The sequence below is a fragment of the Manduca sexta genome, chromosome 19 (assembly GCF_014839805.1).
Source record: "Manduca sexta isolate Smith_Timp_Sample1 chromosome 19, JHU_Msex_v1.0, whole genome shotgun sequence".
Classification (NCBI taxonomy): Eukaryota; Metazoa; Arthropoda; class Insecta; order Lepidoptera; family Sphingidae; genus Manduca; species Manduca sexta.
In genome coordinates, this window is record NC_051133.1 from 10,980,881 (window position 1) to 11,003,937 (window position 23,057).

The 23,057-nt window shown below is 33.0% G+C and overlaps 3 protein-coding genes across 6 annotated transcripts; 1 reads left to right on the forward strand and 2 right to left on the reverse strand.

The window, feature by feature from the left end:
• Window positions 1-580: 580 nt before the first annotated feature.
• On the reverse strand, window positions 581-6,148 carry LOC115440826 (probable phospholipid hydroperoxide glutathione peroxidase). The gene is made up of 4 exons (XM_030165304.2): window positions 5,999-6,148; window positions 5,570-5,772; window positions 4,597-4,760; window positions 581-1,293 (listed from the first exon to the last, which is right to left on the reverse strand). The coding sequence occupies exons 1-4, from the start codon at window positions 6,085-6,087 to the stop codon at window positions 1,150-1,152; spliced, it is 600 nt and encodes a 199-aa protein (XP_030021164.1). The 5' UTR covers window positions 6,088-6,148; the 3' UTR covers window positions 581-1,149.
• Window positions 6,149-7,571: 1,423 nt separating this feature from the next.
• On the forward strand, window positions 7,572-9,413 carry LOC115440827 (iron-sulfur cluster assembly scaffold protein IscU). Its single transcript, XM_030165305.2, has 3 exons — window positions 7,572-7,812; window positions 8,166-8,469; window positions 8,956-9,413. The coding sequence occupies exons 1-3, from the start codon at window positions 7,720-7,722 to the stop codon at window positions 9,027-9,029; spliced, it is 471 nt and encodes a 156-aa protein (XP_030021165.1). The 5' UTR covers window positions 7,572-7,719; the 3' UTR covers window positions 9,030-9,413.
• A 444-nt stretch (window positions 9,414-9,857) lies between these two features.
• LOC115440825 (protein SON) lies at window positions 9,858-19,536 on the reverse strand. 4 transcript variants are annotated; one of them, XM_030165302.2, is made up of 14 exons: window positions 18,607-19,536; window positions 18,318-18,377; window positions 17,869-18,084; window positions 17,416-17,579; window positions 16,930-17,105; window positions 16,573-16,719; window positions 16,435-16,499; window positions 15,915-16,009; window positions 15,551-15,624; window positions 15,155-15,235; window positions 14,154-14,261; window positions 11,248-11,415; window positions 10,401-10,574; window positions 9,858-10,046 (listed from the first exon to the last, which is right to left on the reverse strand). In XM_030165302.2, exons 1-14 carry the CDS (start codon window positions 19,431-19,433, stop codon window positions 9,936-9,938), a joined length of 2,466 nt encoding a protein of 821 aa, XP_030021162.2. In that variant the 5' UTR covers window positions 19,434-19,536; the 3' UTR covers window positions 9,858-9,935. The 4 variants fall into 4 exon arrangements, 3 of the variants coding, with proteins under 3 accessions (XP_030021162.2, XP_030021161.2, XP_030021163.2); XM_030165301.2 differs by having other exon boundaries at window positions 11,224-11,415; XR_003938401.2 differs by lacking the exons at window positions 9,858-10,046; window positions 10,401-10,574 and adding an exon at window positions 11,696-13,213 and having other exon boundaries at window positions 11,224-11,415.
• Between the last annotated feature and the right edge of the window lie 3,521 nt (window positions 19,537-23,057).

Here is a 23,057-nt window from a genome sequence, read left to right on the forward strand (position 1 = left end):
ATCAATAAATTTCTTTAGTTGGAACTCAAGCGTTAAGGTTATAGCTTAAGGTCCATTTTTCATACATTTTGTTTCACCTTTAATCTGGGTAACTAAACAAGTAAAGAATTTAAATTCACGTCTAGTTAGTGTTAAAAATTTCGTCGTATTAAATTTTAAAGGCCGAAATATCCATGCATATTAATTATTTTTACGTTTTTCTTTCAACTGCGAGAACTAATCACTAACTAGACGTGAATTTAAATTCTTTACTTGTCAATACTTGTTTAGTTACCCAGATTAAAGGTGAAACAAAATGTATGAAAAATGGACCTTAAGCTATAACCTTAACGGTAAAAAAATACTTCATAAAGAAAAAATATACAATTATATAATTGTATTTTTTAACAATAAAGCTTTAAGTAACCATAATATGCATCCATTTATGAAGTAGGTACTTGCATACCTCTTACCCTATTGGAAGTAGGTACTATTTACTATTCAAACTATTTAGTTTCCCCACAGATTCATGTTATTTAAAGCTACTGTTGAGTGCTGTTTCAGTAAACAAAATAGGTGTATCATAAATAAAACATAAAGACAAATTTTGCTTTAATATTTATTCCTTTACAACCATGAATCTTACATCTAAACAATAACCATAACGTGTCTTGTGAACACATACAGGGGCCTTATTCTCTATCCCGCACGTTATTTTGACAGTGCGTAACAAGCACGTAACACAACGCATCATGTTTAGGACTATAGAAATTTGGCTTACAGAATAGCATTCCACGCACATAACATGACACGGCCGCGTTACGCGTTTACACTATCATACAGAATAAGGGCCCAGTAAAAACTCTATATTTGTTCCGCGTGCACAACAGCCAAATTTTTTTTTTTTTTTATTTTATGCAGGTTGATTTTCGCAAGCGTAATAATTCAAAAACGTACAAAATTAAATGCAATACAAATGTGATGCAATAAAACTATTTAAACTTAAAAGGAACGTGATTTGCATAGAATTACATTCTTCCAAGAATCCATAAATCTTCCTATTTTATAAGTGTATTTCAAACTTTTCAACTGCCCAAAGACAACAAAACTATATATTTTTCAACATAACCCTGAACTACCCCGTGCAGTCCGCCATATTATCGCATATTTCTACCAGTATTTCTCAAGAGAACTGACCAGATCCAACGGATCCACGTTAGGACCGTGGCGCTCGACGGGCACGCCGTCTTTGTCTACGATGAACTTGGAGAAATTCCATTTGATGAAACTTCCGAGGGTGCCGCCTTGTTTGTACTATAAGAAATACATAAAACAAATTAGTCGCATCGTTAAAAATAAAATTATACTTATCTTGTTTGTGTAAATAATAGGGGCGTTAATCTCGTACATATTGTAGAGTGTGTATCAGCAACTACCAATACATTTCTTTAGTGGGAACCTCAAAGGTTAAGGGTCAAAACAAATAAGGTGCGTTCGGGTAAGATCGGATACGGGGTAAGATTTTATAATGAAAAAATACCACGAATCTGTGGTTATTTTTTAGTTTAAGCCATGTAGGCGACTACGCTGTCTCTTTTTGACCTACGCTATATACCACAGTTGATGCTACGACCAAGAACGGGTGCGCTATGAACATTGAAACAAAAAAGATGGATTTCGAAGGTGGTTTAAAAACAAATCGTAATAAAAAATATTATTCTCATCCTATTTGATTTTGAGGACTGCCCTACTACATCTACGTAATTCAACAGCTAATTAAATTGATATGGGACCACGGTGAACCTATACAAAACACAAAAAGAATTTCAAAATGGGTTCATAATTGGGAGAGATAGCATAGCATACATATATGGCGCAGCATACATAAAAAAAAAATTGAGAATCAAGAAAGAAAGTATGTAGGTATTAAAGTATTTTTTGTATAGAAGTAGAATGGGTGTAATGAAGAACGAACACTTGATATAAATCCATTCTACTTGATCAATCATCAATTCTAGAAATGTGATGTTTAATTATTTGTATATCTATCTATACATATCATAAAACAAAGGGGTTCTGTCTGTATGTATGTTATCTATTTTCTCAAAATCTACTAAACGGATTTTTATGAAGTTTCATATGGAGATAGTTGACCCTGGCTACATTCTATCCTAGGAAAATTGTATATAGCGGGACTTTTATCCCGGAAAACTCTTACACGTGGTCGAAGCCGCGAGCAAAAGCTAGAGTTTGAAATAAAAACTAAAAACTATTTAAACGGATTTTATCGCGGTTTTTTATATTATTATTTTCTCCCGACGTTTCGAAGACTTTGCAGCCTTCATGGTCACGGGGGGACTGAGGTGTTGTTCATCCGTAAAGTCAAAGTTACAATATCTACCTACATTTTTCAAATATACAACTTTTTAAAATTTTATCTGTTGACGGTCCGATCTACGCAGAATGAGCTCACAGTGTCTTGAGGTCTGGCAGCCGGTCTTTTGGGATCCGATTTAATTAAATGTAGAACAGGATCGAAACGTCGGGAGAAAATAATAATATAAAAAACCGCGATAAAATCCGTTTAAATAGTTTTTAGTTTTTATTTCAATGTCTAACATTCGCGTAAACATAAGAAATCAAAAGCTAGAGTATTATAAATTTCTGACAGATAGCTTTTAAAAATATAGTTAGAGCGCCGTTTTCCTAAGGGCACCGGCTTAATCCGTAGCGAATCTCCCGCAATAATCGAGACATGTCCACAAGTCGCGGGAGGTCGCCAAGCATCAAATAGTTTGCGTGTGGAGACAAACGCTATTTTTATTTATTCTATTTACTTAAGTGTTTATACTTACTCGACTTAAAACAAACTTTACAAAACTTATTATTTTATAATGACTATTATTCCCTCTACTGCAGTTAGTCTCAAATTCATCAGATCGATAAATAATCACAAAATTAAAATATGCACGTGTTTATAGTATATGTGTTAAATACGTCAGTTTTAAATCATGCAGGAAGGTATATTGCTAACAAAGAAGATAAACATAAGTACACAATAAAGGCAGGTGTTAGCATATTTTCTGTTGTTATATTATTTTTTATATTTATATCAATTCAAATAAGACGGCGACTTGTTGGCAATTGGTATTAACTTTTATAGCAAAAATTTGACCCTGATTGCCCGGTCTATACTTAACTATATAGTTTAATGTATTTGGGACAAAGGTATTAAAAAGTGTACAATGATGTTCAATTCAAAAAATACTAATACTAGATTGATTTTAACCCTCATAATATAATGTCGGACTATTTTCAGCCTATAGAATATAGATACTTTAGAGTTAAAAACTAAAAAAACTTTTTCATTTGTGTAATTCTCCTGAAAAGAAATCCGAATCAAATGCGACTACTTCATGTACCTAGGTATTTAACGATACTTTTTATTATCATTCTACATCATAATTAGGATGACTTGTGATTTTTAAGGTTTCTTTTATAGACAAACAAATCTAATATTAGTTTAATCGACATCGACAAGGGAACTTTCAAGGCTACCAAATCGATACAGGTATTATCGATATTAGCGTGAATATTTTATGATTACCAGAGGCTGTTCGAACGACGATCGATACTTGCGTGACACAGCACACAACCTACTTGTAGAAACAATCAACACTAATTTTATATGAATTTTATGTTCGAATGTGAACATTTTATTTTCGATAAACTATGTTGGTAATAACTCAATAAGAATAATTATCAAAATTCTGATTTTTACTTGATTACAGAATGTTTACTCCCTGATCTCTTAAATCTTATACATTATTAACGTTTGGTCGCGGCTTCGCCCGTTCGAAACAGTTTTCCCTCATTAAAACCCCGCTATATATTTTCCCGGGATAGAAAGTAGCCTATAGGCTATATCCTTCCCAGGGTCTCAAACTATTTCGATATAACATTTTATTCAAATCCGTTGGATAGTTTTTTAGTTAATCGCGTTCACGTAGACAGGCAGATGCTGCGGGGACTTTGTTTTATGATTTATTTTTAAGAACTTTTTAGGAGAAACAATTCCGTCATACATGATTGTTGCGTAACTTTAACCACGCAGCCCAAATACCGGAAGCTTTCCAAAAGGAATACATTTTAGCCTTTTATAACATTTCTCATTGATGCTCCACTCTTATAGGTCATAGTGTGATGTTATATATCCTATAGCCTTCCACAATAAGAAAAAATAAGGACCTAGATGATTTCTCTGTTTATTCAGACATAGATTTATCAACATCATCAACTTCATAATAGGTAATAAATTTGTGGTTTATTATCATGTTATAAATTATTATTCTAACAAATCAGGCATTTGGCCAAATATGGGAGTGCAAAATCTATTAACTTTTAGGTTTTAAAACTTAAAAGTAAGTTGATAACTAGCATTTCAAATTGCCTTTATTAATCCTTATTCTTAAAATTTGACAACACACACTTCATTTTGTAATGTATTATAAAATGGTGATGACAATCATTAGATCTGAAAATGTTTGTATCTTCTGGTTTTTAAACCATTTAGAAAGACATGAGCTTATGTGAAATAATCCTATATAATCTACATACCTTCAAGAATTTCCACAGAGGATGGGCATTGTCACCGTTAACATCAATCTTTTCAAACAAATCAAACTTCACTTTACGCTCAGATGCGAAACATACAATTTCTTCAGGGTTGCCAGGCTCTTGGCCTGCAAACTGATTGCATGGGAATGCTAAAATACGGAGTCCTAAAAATAACAACAAAGATTATTGGCCTGGCCCATGGTACTACAATATTTTTTTCATGTCATGATAAAAACATTATGTTAAAGATTAATTTTGATTAACTACAATAGCCAAAAAGTAAATTGCTTACTATCAAATATTTAAGACACTATATAATATAAATAAAATAAATTAGCTCAGGAACTATAGCATTTAACCATAATATAGATATTATCCAAGAGCTACTAAAGGACATAACAAAATAAATAAAGTGTACCAGAGAATAACGGTAAAAATACTTACAATGAAACACATAACCGACAGCTATTATTTGCCTGCTAATTTAACTTTTATAAATGATTCCAACAGTCAAATATATAAGAAATGGATGGATTTTGGCTAATGTACAGTCAAGCAAAAAGGTAGCTGAACACATTAAACACTTCAAAATGCTACTACACATTAACTTAACAAATAAACTTTGAAATTTTTAAATATTTCAACTATTTTTGTGGCTGACTGTACCTGTAACCACAATTTAAGTTTTATCTCTATATTCCTATTCATCCCATCACGTAAATAAGTATTTCTCAAGATAATTTTACGTAACGAAATAGTTTTTACATAATATAATTTTATTCTCTTATATAATGTATTTTTTTTGTTTTTGTTTCTATATACTCATTATATTATACTTTGATAGATCAAATGCATTAAGACAAAAAAAGACCGATGAGACGAAAAATTGGTAACAATATTTCGTAAAAACTATTTCGTTGCGTACATATTTTATTATGAGAAATAATCTAATTATGTAGTCTTAAAAACTTACCCTTGCTCTCTGCATACTGTTCATAAAGCTCGTTCAGTTGCTTGTAGTTGTTCGCCGTAAGACCGCACTGTGAGGCAACATTTACAATAATGCATACATGACCCTTGTACACATCCAGTTTCACATCTTCACCCTTGATATTCCTTGCGGTAAATTCATGGATTGATGTAGCAGTTTTGTAATTTGGATTATCTGCCATTTTGCTAAAAAAATCCAAATTTATGACTTAGCAAAAATATACGGACACTACGTTTCACAAATAATTTTGTTTTGATAAGTGCCGGCCATTCCGTCAAGTCAAAGTCAAGTGCCGGTTTTCTATTTGACAGATTAGTGCTGTACTTGTTACTCAAAAAAAATTGACAATAGTTACATAACATTGTGTAATAAAAATTGTGAAACAAGAACATTTAAATCAATAACACTTACATGGTACTTAATTGAGCCCGTGATAGACAAATAACGTTACCAACAATGGGCACCAGTAGCCTAGTAATACTTCGAAAAACTATTGTCATCCTTTATCATTAAAGGTCACATTTATAAATAAAGTGCATTCGGAATATTTTGTCCTAGAACATTCAATACTAAACACATTGTTTATTATTTAAATAAATATCTCATTTTGTAAAAATTGTGGATTTTATGTCGACAAATATCAATTTAGAGATAATATGAGATGTAATATAATTTGTAAGAAACGTATTACATTAAATTAATGTAATAATAATTATTTAATTGCTTTACAAAACGAAGAAAATAAATTACACAACTTGGAATTTGAACGTACTTGTTTCGAATTTGATACTATGGAACCCATGATTATATAAACAAATGGATATGTTAAAATATATTTTTTATAAAAGAACAAGTTCAAAAATCGTTTTTTAATTCACAATAATTTTAAACAAGATTATTTATATATTCTATCACGATAAACCTCTTAAAAACGAGCTTATTGATAATACACTTAAAATGAACGCTTTCATAATATTAATGTTGCTACATTGGAGCACACTCTCAAAAACAGTAAATTTCACAAAAAAATATCTCTGAGAATAACCGCATATGTCATTTTTGGCAATTAACTTTTCCACCTCTTTTGACGAATCAATGAAGTTATTTTTATGAGTTACTCCGCTACGACTTTTCTTTATTATTATTCTTATTAATAGAGGGGTATAAAATTAACATTTTAATGATTACAAGCACTAAGCTATTTTTGCAACTTTATTATCCAATAAGTTTGAGGTTGGTTAGAATTTGTTAGAAATAGAGAACCAGCTTCCATACAAAAAGCGGAGATCTGCTTTTATATAAATCAGCAGTCATAACTTTGTATTTGAAATCGTTTATTTCATTCATTCATTCATTCATTCATTTCATTTCATTCATATTTCACGCTTATATTTTATAAAGTATATTTTTACTAAAATCAATATTGTTTTCAAACGATTTTTTACCACGTACTACAAAAGTATGGAACCAATTGCCAAATACGACCAGTGACCTTAAAAAAGAGCGTATTCTCACTTAACGGGCCGGCGCGGCGCCGCCAATGCCCATGGTTGGCAGTGATGACTTACCATTAGATGAACTGTATGCTCGTTTTCCCCTTATATCATAAAAAACGTATTGAAAAAAATATTCAGTTTTATAATTTATTGTTTTTCAATAAAAAAAATATCTTTCCCCTTAGAGGACAGGCTATAGACTTACCTACGTATTTTGTTTTTCAATAATAACATGAGCCAGATCCATAATTTCTTTGATTACGGTACAAAATACATGTCAAAAAGCGATACGTTCAAAAACACTATGCCAGAAGTAGTTAACGGTGAAATCAAAATACTAAAATTATTAACTAAATAAACTTAAAAATTATGTATACTATCTACACAAAAAATTATATTTACCTATTTTGAATACGGTGCAAATCAATGATTATTAAAAAGGATTGAGAGCAATAATTATTGTGGAATAATATTATGACGTTTCATTCTAATTAGAAAACGTGTTTCAGAACGGGCCTATTTTACTCTACATCTCTGTTCTACATCGATTTGTGGTTTTATATTTTTGTTGCGAAGAAGTGGTGGTCCTCATAAATACAAAAAAAGTGTTTTACTGGAAATACTTACCCTTTGATCATGGCTTTCCTGGTGAACAACATACGCCGTTGCATTTGCTTAAAGAGTTTCAGCAGTCCCAACATTGTTCAGACTGCATCATATCATGCAAATGTAAGTGTATAACGTAGTGCAATGTCAAGGAATTATTGATTTCACCACACTGCGACGTAATTTCGTCGATGACCTTGACCGTTGATAACCATTGATACATGATAATGCATTCTGTCTTGTATTTTGCTTTATTATTTCCAAAAATTCCGCCCTACCTACGTCATTTAAGCCTAGGTTATGGTTACATGATAAAATCTGATAAAACAATTTATTAGTTGATTAGAATAAAATGATAATTTCCATAGCTACGCCTTATTTATAAAAAATGCCGCCCTTATAACACGTAAATGTTTATCCTGAAAATATAGCATGGAATTTTACAAGGCTATTAATTCAACTACATTCCTTTATAGGTTATTGAGCATTATGAGAATCCACGCAATGTGGGTTCTCTTGACAAGAAGGACAAAAATGTTGGCACTGGTCTTGTTGGAGCCCCGGCTTGTGGGGATGTGATGAAATTGCAAATCAAAGTTGATGAGAATGGCAAAATCATTGATGCCAAGTTCAAGACTTTTGGTTGCGGATCAGCAATCGCTTCAAGCTCTCTTGCTACCGAATGGGTAAAGGGCAAGACTGTTGATGAAGCACTTAAGTTGAAGAATACCGACATTGCTAAGGAATTATCTCTGCCACCAGTCAAGCTGCATTGCTCTAGTAAGTTGTGAAATTTTTGTGTATATCTAGATGATTTTAGTGAGTAAACGGAACAGTAATTACTGTGAGTTATAGATATATTATAGGTTTTATAAACTTAGTCAAACAAATAATCCACAATTGTATTTCTTGTTATGAGTCTCTTCAATCACAGTTGTTATGTAAATAACGCATTGTTGAATTTGGTTATAAAGTTAATAATCACTAAATACATAAAGATTATTTCCTTCTACAGAGGTATTCATTATGTCTGTACCAATACTAACCTATTAAATAGTTTTACTATTCTATTTGTGTTGAAATCTATTTTAAATAAATTGTTTATATCATTCCTGTATTCTCAAAGGGTTAGGCAGGGGTTATGTGATAGGGGGTGAGCTTCTCTCCATATAGGGCACAAATTACAAACGTCATCTGATTCTAAGCAGTAAATCCCTATATTTTAATGGTATTAAATGATTTAAACTATTATTATTTTATTTACAGTGCTTGCTGAAGATGCTATCAAAGCAGCACTATCTGACTACAGGATTAAGCAACAGGGAGCGAAGAAAAACTAAGCACAACTTAGAACTTCAATATTGGAACAGATCTGTGATTTTGTAGAATAAGACCTATTCACGAAACATTGGAAAGATTATGAAGGATTTTTATTTAGTACTTCTTATTTAATCTTATTTCTCATCTTTTATGATAATAGTTAATTTTTAGCAATAACAATCTTCTGAGGCTGTTTATTTAAATATAAAAAGACTGGATAATGATTTGTGGATAGGCCAGAGAAACAGAATGGAAACTGGATTAGATTATAATATCTAATTAGCTTATCCTTGCTACAATATTCCTCAAATTAAAATATGTTAGCTGCTTGTTTTAAAATCATCTATACGCACTTTAGAATGTAGTGTTATTGTTATTAATAAATTACTCAATAAACTGAAGAATTTTTTGTTTCAATAAATCTTAGGAATATTAATCATCCAATGTAGAAATCAATGGAATTATAATATATAATATGGAAAGTAGAAATACTGGCCGATTCTCTATTGACAGTGATGGCTGCAATTATTATCTTTACATATCAGAACCTTTACATATGCCTGAACATGATAAATTCAATCTCCCAAACAGATTTCATTGAAATTTAGTATGGGGATAGTTTCAGACCCTGGGAAAGGCTTAGGCGACTTTTATTCTGGGAAAATATAGTGGGAATTTTATCCTAGAAACATCTGTCATGAGAGCAAAGCCATGAGCAAAAGCTGGCAAATCATAAATTGAGCATGAGACAGTTGCTTTGGCCTGGAATATCCATTAATTGTTCATAAACCATTGAATAAGTCATATAATTTGCATTTATATGGTGTAAATATGAAATAAAAATGCAATTTCAGTAATATAATATTTAATAAACTCCATAAAATAACACTATTATTAAAATACATCCGTATACGAGTTACACATATTTAAGGCAATATGCCTAATTTCTGCAAGGCCAGTTGAGCCGCGTCCGCTTTCGCTTGCTTCTTATTTGCGCTGGCAACAGCTGGCTGGTATTCAACGCCAGCTACTTTCACCTGGGCCAATACAAAATGTTGCATTATTAAAATCAGCCATTACTGTATACACATTAAAATTAAGCAAAAAAATATTTAAGTATAGACAAAAAAACATAAAAAATGGAATATCATTCCTTTAATCCAACTATTTGAATAGGTACCACATGGGAAGGTCTAGAGGTCCAAGAAAGATTATTCAAACACAATTTATAGGAAATTTTAGCTGCAGCAAATCAATCGTAGTGGTGACTACCTAATAAAACAACAACACAATGGCAAACTAGGAAACCTCAATTAGTATTTTCTTAAATCAGATAACTTTATAAATGGTATACATGAGTATTAAAAAGATTTTTCCAATACAAACAATACCTTGAACAAAAAGTTCTTCTTATGGTCAGGTCCGCATTCGAGACAGATGCTGTATTCAGGTGGTCCTAGTTTTTGTTTTGAGCAATATTCACCGAGCAGCGAGACAGGGTGCTTGCCGCCTGCCACTAGCGGCGCCGGCCCGCCGCGAATCCTAGTCGGACGAGGCTGTTTTATCTGGACACAAAGGATTAGATCTATTATAGAACATTCATAAAGTAATAAATATAGCACAAATATTTCATTAATTATAGAGTTACTACTTTCATTAATTATATTAGAACTATAACGCGTAAAGAAATAGGAAAAGAAAATATTAAAGCTATGCCTACAAGCAAATAGACATGGAAAAGTATGAAATAGGTGGAAGATAGAATGCCAATATATTTTGAAGCTTCTAGATTATTAGACAGAAGAAATGTTTTGCAAATCATTTGATGTTTTTTTTTTATATATTGTTACCGAAATAAATAAATAAAAATGAATAAAAGCATAATTATGTCTTACTTAATCAGTTATTTTTTATAGAAGTCTTGCAGATAGAAGGTATTAATTATCAATATTTATTCCACTTGAAGGCAAGACTATACCTGTACTTTACACAACCCAGCATTATTTTTTTATTCTTAATGTATTATAAGATACCTCATTTTTGCAACAGTCTGCATATATTGGTCTAAGTATGCAAAGAGCTACATATGATAAAAATATTACTTGATGTAAGTTACATAAATTATGCAGTATGACTTACTATATACCAGTAAAGGCAGGCAAAGGTAATGCCTAAATCGCAGTTAGTGTAGTAAAATATAAAATAAATACTTACTCCTGTGCGGTAGCGGCTACTGACCTCTTCTTTGGCCTGTAGACCTCTGGTGTCCAGCTTCACTTCGAGCAGTAACGGCTGCAGCGTGCCCGTGCCTTCCTTACCCAGACCCTGGCCTGGGGTCCAACCCATTTTCTGCAGTAGGTGCATACCCATGCCGCCCTCAACAGGTGCCGCGCGTTGGAGTTGATCCTACATATAAAAATATGATTAAATATATTTAGACATAATATATACCCGTACTCTTCAGTAAATCATCATATTCAAAAAATATTTAGCAGTATGATAAAAATGTTTTAAATTAATAATATTATTAATTTCTGTATTATTATTTTCAGGCAAATCAATGCGTCGCAGAATGCCAAATCCTTGTAGTGTTTTAATTTAGCTGGCGTGTTCCAAAGTCGCGATAGAACTTGGTTAAGATATAATCTTCCCGACAGTGACCGATCCTCCCCTGTTGGATACTTACCTCATTAGTTTCGGTACATAACGTTTGCACCTATCGTCATCCGTGTACTGTGGCGCGTCTAACGTAGCGCTTCTCCTTATCACTTAGAGGCTGCAACAAATATTCATGAATTCCCCGTAGCAGCCATGATTTTCTATGAGCCGAGCAAAACACTCAATAAAAGAAAATATAACTGCGTTTTAAACAGCTCAAAGAATCACTAGGCTGGCTTTGTTTGCGGGACTGACTTATTTTTTATTGTTAAAAGTTGCAGTATGAACTTGGACAAATATTGAAATGAATTTCTTATTTACATTTTTATTTCAAATTAATTCACGTATAGAGAGTGCATAAGGCAACTAAATTTTGTTGCAAATTGTTTTTTTTTCATTGCATATAAATTGGTGGGCCAATGAAGGCATAAATATTTTAAACTTAATAAATCAACAAATTGTCAGTCGTAAAGAAAGGGGAAAACTGAATATTTGTTAGCAATATAAAGTAATGATGATTGACATGCCACTGTGTGTATGGCACGACAATTATCATTACATTGTAAACTTTGTGACAAACAGAGTGTAATGAGCGAACTCAACAGTTCTCCCTTTACACGGCACGAATTGAATGGAATTCTATGATGGTTGTAGCAACATTTGAGATTCATACTGGCATACGAAATAGGCATTATTAAATACTTAGGGAAACATAATACATATTTTACAAATAGTTTACATGTGGTTTTCGGAATATGTGTGTGTATGGTGAGCAAATATATGAATTTCGACAACAGCAAGTGTAACATTTAGAAAAACAAATTTCAAAACTGAAACATTTTATGTTGCTTAGTAACATTTTTGAGATTACTTTTTTCAGGATAATACGATATTTTTTCGTTAAATCAATATTTATTTATGAGTCCGTTATGCATTATATGAAATGTGTGGTTACAGCATATGAACGTAATTGTAAATTGCTCATCAAAAACAATTTTTGAATAAGTTTTCACATTACGCTTTATTTTATTTTTAATTTTCATCGAATTTGTGGTATGACGTTATTTGTTTAAATTAATTAATAACATAGATATGTATATATTAATATTGTATAGGTAAATATGACTTCATATACTTGTACATTATACTTATATCTACCATAATAGTTGATCATGCTATAGAAAACGAATTCAGTGTTAGAATAATGGTAAATTAATTACATGTATTAATATTGGAATCCAAATAAAAACTATGAATAGGATACTAAAATATAATGACGTCAGTTATTTATATAAATACGTACCTGTTAGAATAAATAAGTATTATATATTTAATTTACAACTTTTTTACAGAGTGTTATGAAAAAATTTAAAGAGTGCATACCATATATAACAAGGCACTAATTTAGTGAATAGTCAAGGGAATTAAATGTTGTTACAACTATCACTATAATGACAAAACAAGGTCAGAAAACATAATACATGTGTATTATAAGTTCTGACCGCAGCGGCGCAAACAGCGTGGTCCCGACCCACGACGCTCTCAGCTGAAAGAAAACGTTATTGCCAACATATTAAAGTATTGAACGAAACCCCACGACATTTATGTGAGCATTTGTACTTTGTCGCACTATTTAAAACTATGCGTAACACTATATTATTTTTTCAATTTTACCAGTGAAATTCGGATCATTCTTGAGTGTGTAACTAATACCTAAATTTTGCAACAACCTGTATATTTTAACATATACAAAAGTACTACATAAAAAAAATGTTTAACACTCAGACGCACACATTTATTTATGTTAATAATTTCGTTAATTTTATTTATGGTAATGATTTTATTTGTATCTTTAATGCTACTTACCACATTTTATTCAATTTTCTACCTCATATTTTATTCAGAAGTGATTGCTGATTATTGTGGTATATTAACACCACTGTTGAATCAACATTTAAACTTTGTTGTATGTATACATAATATGTATATTTATACATTCAGTTCTGCTATTACCCATTATTCATTACAGAGAAGAAGATATGCATTACTTACTTAATTGAACAATTTACTTATTAAAGAAAAAATACATAATTAAATGTTTGTATAAAGTTCTAAAGTACAAATTACATCAACATGAACGTCAAGTTTCGTTTTACACTTTAATGGATTTCCTTTTTTTTTGGTAATTTTTTATGTAATTTGATTATTACTATATTTAAATGCTTTAATTTATAATTATTAATGTAATAATCAAAGGACATAATATTGATTGGAAGCCTGCCAGTGCAGTGGGCACTTTCAATTCCAGTACAGGTATAAATTAGCAAAACAAACCAATGCGTATGTATAGGTCTGTATAGTTTAATTGTATTTGGTCAAACTGTAACAAGATTAATTAATCAATTAATAAATTGTATGCTATAAATACATACATACGCAATGGCTAGTTTTGCTAATATCGCTTTCGTATACTGTATAAAGCATACCTTTTTGGCCCATGCCTGTGTGCCGCTGGCGAGCTCCTTAGGCGTCAGTATCTGTGCACCAGTGGTGCCTGTGAACTGACCTAGCGTAGAATCCTTTGACCAGCCAAACTGAAATAAAAAATTTGATGATAAATTTTCATTGTCATTATGTTCGTTGGAAGAGCATTTTGTTTGTAAACTGTTAGTATTCAATATTGTATCACCCTTTTTTATGTATAGTATAGGAAAGTTATTGTTAAGTGAAGTGAAATGCACGAAAAATGTCAACCAGCAAGAGATATAAACATCTGTTGACGGGCGGCATAGTTTCCGAAGATCTACCCTGTAGCATGAAGACATTTAGAGAATTCCGCCACGGCATCTCTTGCCTGTCATAAAAGGTGACTAATTGGGGCTTAGAGTCGCGGGGCGAGCAGTGGGGGCCGCTGGCCCGACCACAGCGACTCTGAGGTGGACGACAATGCGGATAGAGAGATGCCGCAATGCAATATCGCGCAGTGACGGTTCTGAGCAGGCTATCTTAGTGCAACTAGATACCCCGGGACTGTCCCGTATGCGCCGAAGAAGGCCACCGCGGGTTCTTGGTTGGTATGCCTTTGTGGGGTATACTGGGGTTAGGGACTCGGTTCAATGTCGGCTTGGATGATGCTATACTCCCGAGTGTCGACGTTGGGCCGTAAGACCGGTGAAACCAACACAACCGTTCCACTCACCCCCTAAGTAATGGTAGCGATAACGCGCTATTGCCCGCGAAAAAAAGGATTACTTTCGAAAGTTATTTGAAGTCTGCTAATACGCATTGGGTCCGCATGATGGACTCGAGGCTTAAACCTTCTCAGTAGTAGGTGAGGCTCGTGTAGAATGCAAATATTACTGTATACATTTATGCTGATCAGCATAATTGCTTTTTCACAGTCCACTCGAAGAACCCGGGTTTTGATGGATAATTGGTTCAGTATCATATATTTGGATGGATTCAGCATGTTTTAGTCGCCACTTACCCCATGTGTTGCGGTTAATTCATTTTCCTCTTGTGCTCTGCGAATCATGGACAATTTCTGCGACACGATCGATGCCATGTCCTAAAACAATATATATGTACGTGGGTATTATATTTGTAAGTTTTGCTTACATAAATTACTTATGTAAGTTATATATAGCCAAAAATAAATCCCTATATTTATTACTGTAACCAATTTTAAAACTTATTTTCATCAGTAAATTTTTCTAAAGTACTTTACGCAAAATAACTTACGGCGGGTAAAACTTACAACGTAATTATCGTAAAAATAAACTATGTAAACAATGTGAAAATATGTCAGTCAAGATTTTTTTTTATAATTATGTACTTCTTTACTTTCGACGCTTATCATAAAAAATAGTATCAACATTCTTACAATGGCAGGTGGATCTACGCCCGGGGGATACGCCTGTGGACCGGGGGCCGGCAGCGCTGGCACGGATGTCAACTCTGTAATCAAATATACATATAATAACAGCAGTAGTTATCATTTTTTGGTCCGGGCCTGTTTGGCCAGACCCTGACTGCATGAGGAAAGGAAATCATTATATTTGCTAAACTCAAATTATATTTCAGTCATGGAAAACTACTATAAGACCTTTCATACAAGTGAAAACTGCGTTAAAATGAACTATTTGTCCTACTTAATATAATAGGTTTGTTTCTCTGCACCATAAAAAACTTTATTCTCAAATATTGAAATTATTCTTTCTTTTATCTTTTAATGAGACAATGCTTACGCGTTCCTGAAGTAAAGTTCTTTATGTAGGCGGGCGCGGCGGCGGGCGCGGCGGCGGGCGGCGGCGCCGGCAGGGCCAGCGGGCCCGACGGAGGCCTGGACAAAAACATCAACCACTCAATGCAAATAGGAGGGCAAACAATTAAGTAATTATACTATAAATAAGGCAGCAATATAATATTTTTTATTAATAAAATACTCATATAATATTACGTAACAAAATGGAGAATAAAAATTGATGTATAAAGACCCAATTAAAGTATGTGACATACAAACATATTCCATAAGTGTCTTATGTGACATACATAGTATTTAATACAATCGCTAAGTTCTATGACACAAATTCCGACAACGATTTCTTAGACAATTTGTTTTAGATAAAGTAACGAGAATTATAATTCAATATTTAATTAATTAATGTCATATATTAATAAATTAAATTTGTTTCATCATTTCTAATTCTGAAAATAGAGTTTTCTTTTTAAATAATCTAAGTGTATTATAATTTATTATGAACTTACTTTACAGTCTCAGTAATTGCAGGCTTTGTTGAAGTTGGAGTTTTAGAATTCAGCTTTGCAATTTGCTGTAAGAAAAATGAAATATTAAATACAAAGCACTCTATAATTTATTGTACTATATATGTTTGGTATGTTTACCATATCTTTCTTGGGCGGTGACACGGGCACCCACTCGGATGCTTTCTCCCTGTGCTGTGACCCAGAGGAGACAGGGAATTGTATCCGTAACTCTTCCTTGTTCACCACAGCCACTGCGGTAGATTTAACTGGCAATGGGGCGCCACCCTACAGTGGAAAAATAAAACATAAATCCTTGTAGTTGAGATTAAGTTGACAATGTACAATTTAATAAAAAAGTTAAAATTTAAAATGCATTCTATAATAAATAGAATACATTAAATGCATTTATAAATGATCTAGTATGTATTTAAAAAAAAAATTCAAAGAGTAGGAAGGAAGAAAAGATTTGCACATAAGAAATTAAATAGGAATTACCCTGATATTCATGACTATAGGTGCCTTTTCCTTGACTAAGAATGGATGGTGGAATGCAAGTGTGTCCTCGTTCTCGCTCATATCATCATCATTGGAGGAGACGGATGACAGTTCACCAAGCGCTTCTTTCTTTGACAAGTGCTTGCAGAAATCTGTCAATTCGTCTACTGATTTGCCTGGATAAAACAGCGTACATTGGAAAGTTATTGACATGATTTTTTTCACTGTTAACATAAGCAACAAAGGTATGGGCCCTAAAAAATGCGAGATAAATTTAATGAATCTCTCTTTAAAAAAGTTTAAACAGAATAACTGCATAGATTATGTAATTATTACAAATTAAACAGTATGTGTCATAAAAAGGAGGTATTAAACCACAATTAGTATGATTGTCAAAGGAGAAATTTATACCTTCATTTATTGTGGCTTATTGTATCACAATAATATTGTGATTGAGAATTAAAGAAATTGAATTAGACTTCTTACCTCCAGACTGAATAGCTGCCATGACTTGGTTCCTAGTGTGCGGCGGTAACGCAGCAGCGCCGGCCGGCACCGCGCCGTTCTTGAGCATGTTGATCGCATTCCTGCGAGCCACCTCTAAAAGACGTTTCTTCTCACTGTCTGCTAGTTTTACTCCACTTGGAGATCTGTTTATGGTATGTTTTGTACAATAGTATTAGACACAACAAGACAGTTTTTACAATAGTATTAGAGACAACATAGAAAATTGAATAAAGTGTTTTCTTTGAAATAGATTTTTTTACAATAACATATGAATCAGTAATAATAAAATAATAAGAAGAACCTACTAACACATCAAATTACAGCAATCACAACATGAGTAATATTAGTATGCATAGATGTTTAATATTCATATCTCACTTCTAGAACATATCTGAGAGCGAAAGACAAAGTAATAATGAAATACCATATTACCTAGACCTCCTACTTCTATGTCTTGGAGAATAATGTCGCGATCTGTGCCTCGATGTTGAGTTAGACCTTCTCCGTGACCTTGATCTATGTCGAGATCTTGACCTGTGACGAGATTTTGACCGATGGCGTGATTTTGACTTCTGCGGAGATTTCGACCTGTGCCGACGTTTCTTCGACGTCGATGGAGATCTCGATCGGCGGGATTTGCTTCTAGATCTGGGTAGGAATTTATAAGAAAGTAATATTTTGTAAACAACAATATAATTTCCAATGTTGCCATATTGATGTGTTTTAAGTATACCAATCTTAGACCAAATAAAAAAAAACAAATGATATGTGTACCATAACATATAATATAATATGTAACATATATAACAGATTATATTATAACTTTATTGTAGAGACAGAGTAAATTGAGCCAATCATTAAAAGTAAAAATTAATAACTACCTCTCTTTGCGTGATGACTTGTGAGAGCCTTTTCTTGGGCTGTTCTTAATTTCTTCCAACCTGCAAAAGCGATATTGTTAAGAATAGAAGTTGCAATAATAAACAACAGTTTGAAAACAAGCATTGCATATAAAATTGCAAGAGGTTTTAGTTTCTCATGGGGTTTGTCCAGAACATACTGGAGCCAGGCCACATAGGTAAAGAGTAGTAAATTCACACAAGAAATATTTAATATGAAATAAATGAATCCCTATTCCTTTCTAAATAATATGACACAATTATAACTTACATTTTGCTTTCTTCAGCGGCCTGTTGTTTAAGTATACCTCCAGGGTCTGATGTTTTAGGGAACTGTGAATTTGATACCATTTTGATAGAACCCGTAGAGGAATCTGTGTATTCCCCTTCCTCATATTTCTCTGCTCTTTTTCTAGCCTCTTCTTCAGCCTTTTTAACTGTTTCCTCAAATATAGCACTAAATTTCAAATTCTTAATTTGAATTTTGCCTTTAGACTTGTCATTGTCTGTGGGCAAGTCTTTTTTCAATTCTGCTGTAGCCTTTGTATCAGTGCCTGTTAGTTCTTTAGGTGAATCGGGCATAGGTATCAAACTAGCGTCAATATTTTCTTCCTTAATACCGTATATCGAGTCCTCTAATTTTATGGGTACATCTTCCTCTTTCGGCTCCAATTTTACGATGTTTTTAACATCCTCGGACTGAATGTGTTCTGTTTTATACTTTAACTTAATTAGATCCAAGTTAGGTTTGGTTAGAACAGGTGTAAGGGACCGTTTAGACGAAGGTGAGCGGCTGTGTTTACGTTTTTTTAACTTGCTCTTTTTCCTCTTTTTACGTTTGTGTGAATACTCGCTATTGTCGGATTCACTACTGGTGCTGCTACTTCGATTCCTTTTCTTATCCTTTTTCTTGTGTTTCTTCTTGCTCTTTTTCTTTTTTATAGAAACCTCGTCGATTTTAGGCGGCGCCGCATTGAATGCACTGAACAACTCGGATAGAATCTCACTTGATGTCTTCGTGGAATCATCTTTCTTTTGCTCTGGTGTTGTTTTTTCCCTTTTGATTAACTTTTCTATCTTCTCTATAAGTGATGTCATATTGAACACAGTTTTTTGTAATAATCAATTTCAAAATATGGCCTCATGAGAAATAAACACACTTGTCGCCATATTTATTAGGTTTGTCATTAGAATGACATTAGAGTTATTGTTGCCAACAATGTCTCCGCGTGTAAATCGATAATTACCGTTTTGCATAGATAAAAAAACCGAAATATACCTTGTTTTTACCTCGAATCATCCGAAACCCGTAATGAGATAATAAAGCGGGAGCTAAAAAAAGTTTCCAATTTGTAACTTGAGTTCATTTATTAGGGATTTTCGGGCAATTAATACATTGGTTATACCTGGTTATACACTAAAATGTCTTCTTACTCACTTTGATGCAGATTACGACGCACCTAACGTATACATTGAAACACTGTTGCCAATAGCTAATTGCCATAGACAAAACCGGTAAAACATTTTGCGTTAGGCTAGAAGGTGGCCCCTAGACCTATAATAACATTGTAGGTACAATACATTTTATTGTACAATAAGATTGAAAGCCGCCTTGATTCCAAACGATCAGTTAAACTATATTGCACAATAATATGTACTGCGCAATGTTTTTGTGTTTAGTCGGAGAGTAGTATTGATCCCGTAAGCACCGTATATTGCTCAACACTGACCATACACGATGCAATGGCAAAATATGGTGCAATAAAAAATTTACTCACACAAACTTACGTTAAATCATTGCGCAAATTTTAATTTTAACCATAAATGGTCAATAATAATACACAATTCGTAATAGAGTGCATTCGGCTAATTTCGGACGGTTTTACGGTGTGTTGCGAGGAATCTCGAAAAAAAAAATTTCTCGTAAAATATTTAAGCGATACCAACTTTTTATACATGAAACTGGTTATTATTAATGCTACTTAATGTGATAATTTAATCATCTTCCAATTCTCTTTGTGTAACCTTAAAAATAGATGATAATATCAGTATAGAAATTTAAAACCCTAAGACAAGATCGTACCTTCGCGGGGTAAGTTCGGACTCCGTTCTAATAAAGCTTCTAATGCTAGTATTATAAAGTCTACAAAATCAAACAGAGGTCTCAAAAATGTGAAGAAGAGCGAAATCCACCTTTTTTGTTTCAACGCACATAGCGCACCCGTTCTTGGTCGTAGCATCAACTGTGGTATATAAGGTGGGGCAAAAAGAGACAGCGTAGCCGCCTACATAGCTACTAAAAATAACCATAGATTCGTGGTATTTTTTCGTTATACGATTTTACCCGAACGCACCTTATTGCGAAATATAATTGATCGTGTAGCGGCCGCCTAATCGCGTGATATAAGTACCTACCTTTAAAATGGAAAAATACTCTGTAGGGGACAACCACAATTTTAAGAAGAAAACCTGCGTAAAATTTAAAACGCCTGGATTTATTTTTAATATCGGAAATAATATAGAGAATTACTTTTAGTAAGTATGTACGTTATTATTTTATCACAGAAAATTATGATATACATGGAGACATTGACGTATATTCTATAGAAACGAACGTCCATATTGAATAGTTATAGCTATAATAATATATATAAACTAGTTGTTCAAAATCTGAACTAAAATGGCAACCAACACCTGGCTGTGATAATCTATTTGTTCACTTGAAAACAAATAATTTTACTTAATAATAATAATATCAGCCCTGTATTATATACTTGCCCACTGCTGAGCACGGGCCTCCTCTACTACTGAGAGGGATTAGGCCTTAGTCCACCACGCTGGCCTAGTGCGGATTGGTAGACTTCACACACCTTCGAAATTCCTATAGAGAACTTCTCAGATGTGCAGGTTTCCTCACGATGTTTTCCTTCACCGTTAAAGCGAACGATAAATTCACAAAGAATACTTACACACATGATTTTTTAGAAAAGTCAGAGGTGTGTGCCCTTGGGATTTGAACCTGCGGACATTCGTCTTGGCAGTCCATTCCATACCCAACTAGGCTATCGACGCTTATTTGACTAATATTTTTTATTAAAATCCAAGTTTATACTTAGACTTGAGTTCTTATATTATGGGCACCATTCCTTATACAACCAAAAGCTGTCAATATTGACCATACTAAAGTCAGTTTGAATGGATATCAGTTCAAATCAGTTGAACACAGTGAATGTTCGGAACGCCAAATCTAGTACGTAGTACATAAAGTATTATTATATCGATGCATGGAGTATTTTATTGTATTACTAACTGACCCGAAAGATGTTGTCCCGCCTTAACTATGAATTTGCAGCGCGCATTCTGTCAATCGCTGAAATTAACTTCTCTTAAATTTTCTAACGTTCCGCTCAACTTCCTTAATTTTTTTTTTCATAAGATCCTTCTTTTGACAATAACAAACACAACAAAAAAAAAATAATAGTGAAATCGGTCCAGCCATTCACGTGTGATGGCGTGACCAAGGGAAATAGGGATTCATTTTTATATATATACATAATTGGCCTGGATCAAAGAGTTCATAAAGATTCTAAATTCAATTTTCTATGGCTAATTTCATAGTATGACGGACCTATGATTTTCCATTTATTCCCCCGTAAAAAAAGATAAAATTATAACATAATAATAAATAACACGTCCTTTTTCGAGATTGTCAGTATACTTGAAAATGACCATAATTGCTTCACACAGCGCATACTTACATAAACTTGTAATAGTTATAATATTATTGTAGGACGAAGATAAAGTTTATAAATTGTTCCAAAGCGTAATGTTGCGGCAAGTCTAAAAGTTTTACATTACATCAATTACTTGTCTACATGATTAATATCTCGGTAATTACTAACTACTTACCTCTGAATAAGATAAGACAACGGTTGTGACGACGCAACTGTAATTCATTTTAATGGTAGCAATTCTCTATATTAATATTAAACTTTGCTTTTTCGAAAGGAAAAATATCAATCCCAGATTAAAATCATGATAGAAGTAGAGTAGGCTCGTGTGGAGCAGTTGCTCAATAATGCATGGGGACTGGTTATAATACATATTAATTATAAACCATTAAGTTCTGGGACTACAGCAAATAACGGATTTAAATGAGCGTTACATTTCGAATAGATAGTCTTTAAAAATATGATTCAAGTTGTCTGGTAGAGATCGCTTTTTAGCGATAAGACCACCTATTGGTGCACTTTTTATATGTGTTGAAATAATTGTATTAATTTTTCTATATTTCGTGTATGCAATAAAGTGTTTCATTCATTCATTCATCTATTCATTCATTCATTTTGCTGGGGGCACCGTCTTAACGTATGTGATCATCATTCATTAGCCCTGTAGTCTGTTCTATACAATGGCTCCATAGTACTTTGTGTATTCTTTTTAAATTTATATTTTGTTACAGTCTTTTAAGCGAGTATAGTGTGATATAACATTTAGTTATTTATACATACTTTTCAGTCCATATAACTCAATTCCTGCCCGCTTCCCTTTTGTAATTTATGTAAAATTTATTCGTCATTAGAACGATTTGCAGATCGCATTTATGCATATTATAGTACTACTTATAAGTTACGTCGGGTTCCTTTCGGAAAATTTCATCCTTTCAATGAAATTTTGGTTAAGGTTGCCTACAGTAGCGTAGCTTACCATAGAGAGGCCCTA

Bases quoted from the DNA above. Each gene is read 5' to 3' on its own strand.
- LOC115440826 (XM_030165304.2), bottom strand. From the start codon at position 6,087: ATGACAATAGTTTTTCGAAGTATTACTAGGCTACTGGTGCCCATTGTT. The intron at 5,773-5,998 runs GTAAGTGTTATT...GGATTTTTTTAG, and splicing joins CGGGCTCAATTAAGTACCAT to CAAAATGGCAGATAATCCAA. The intron at 4,761-5,569 runs GTAAGTTTTTAA...TGTTATTTTTAG, and splicing joins ACAGTATGCAGAGAGCAAGG to GACTCCGTATTTTAGCATTC.
- LOC115440827 (XM_030165305.2), top strand. From the start codon at position 7,720: ATGGCTTTCCTGGTGAACAACATACGCCGTTGCATTTGCTTAAAGAGT. The intron at 7,813-8,165 runs GTAAGTGTATAA...ATTCCTTTATAG, and splicing joins CTGCATCATATCATGCAAAT to GTTATTGAGCATTATGAGAA. The intron at 8,470-8,955 runs GTAAGTTGTGAA...TTTTATTTACAG, and splicing joins AGTCAAGCTGCATTGCTCTA to TGCTTGCTGAAGATGCTATC.
- LOC115440825 (XM_030165301.2), bottom strand. From the start codon at position 19,433: ATGACATCACTTATAGAGAAGATAGAAAAGTTAATCAAAAGGGAAAAA. The intron at 16,720-16,929 runs GTAATTCCTATT...TTTCCACTGTAG, and splicing joins CTATAGTCATGAATATCAGG to GGTGGCGCCCCATTGCCAGT. The intron at 15,625-15,914 runs GTAAGCATTGTC...ATTTGATTACAG, and splicing joins GAACTTTACTTCAGGAACGC to AGTTGACATCCGTGCCAGCG.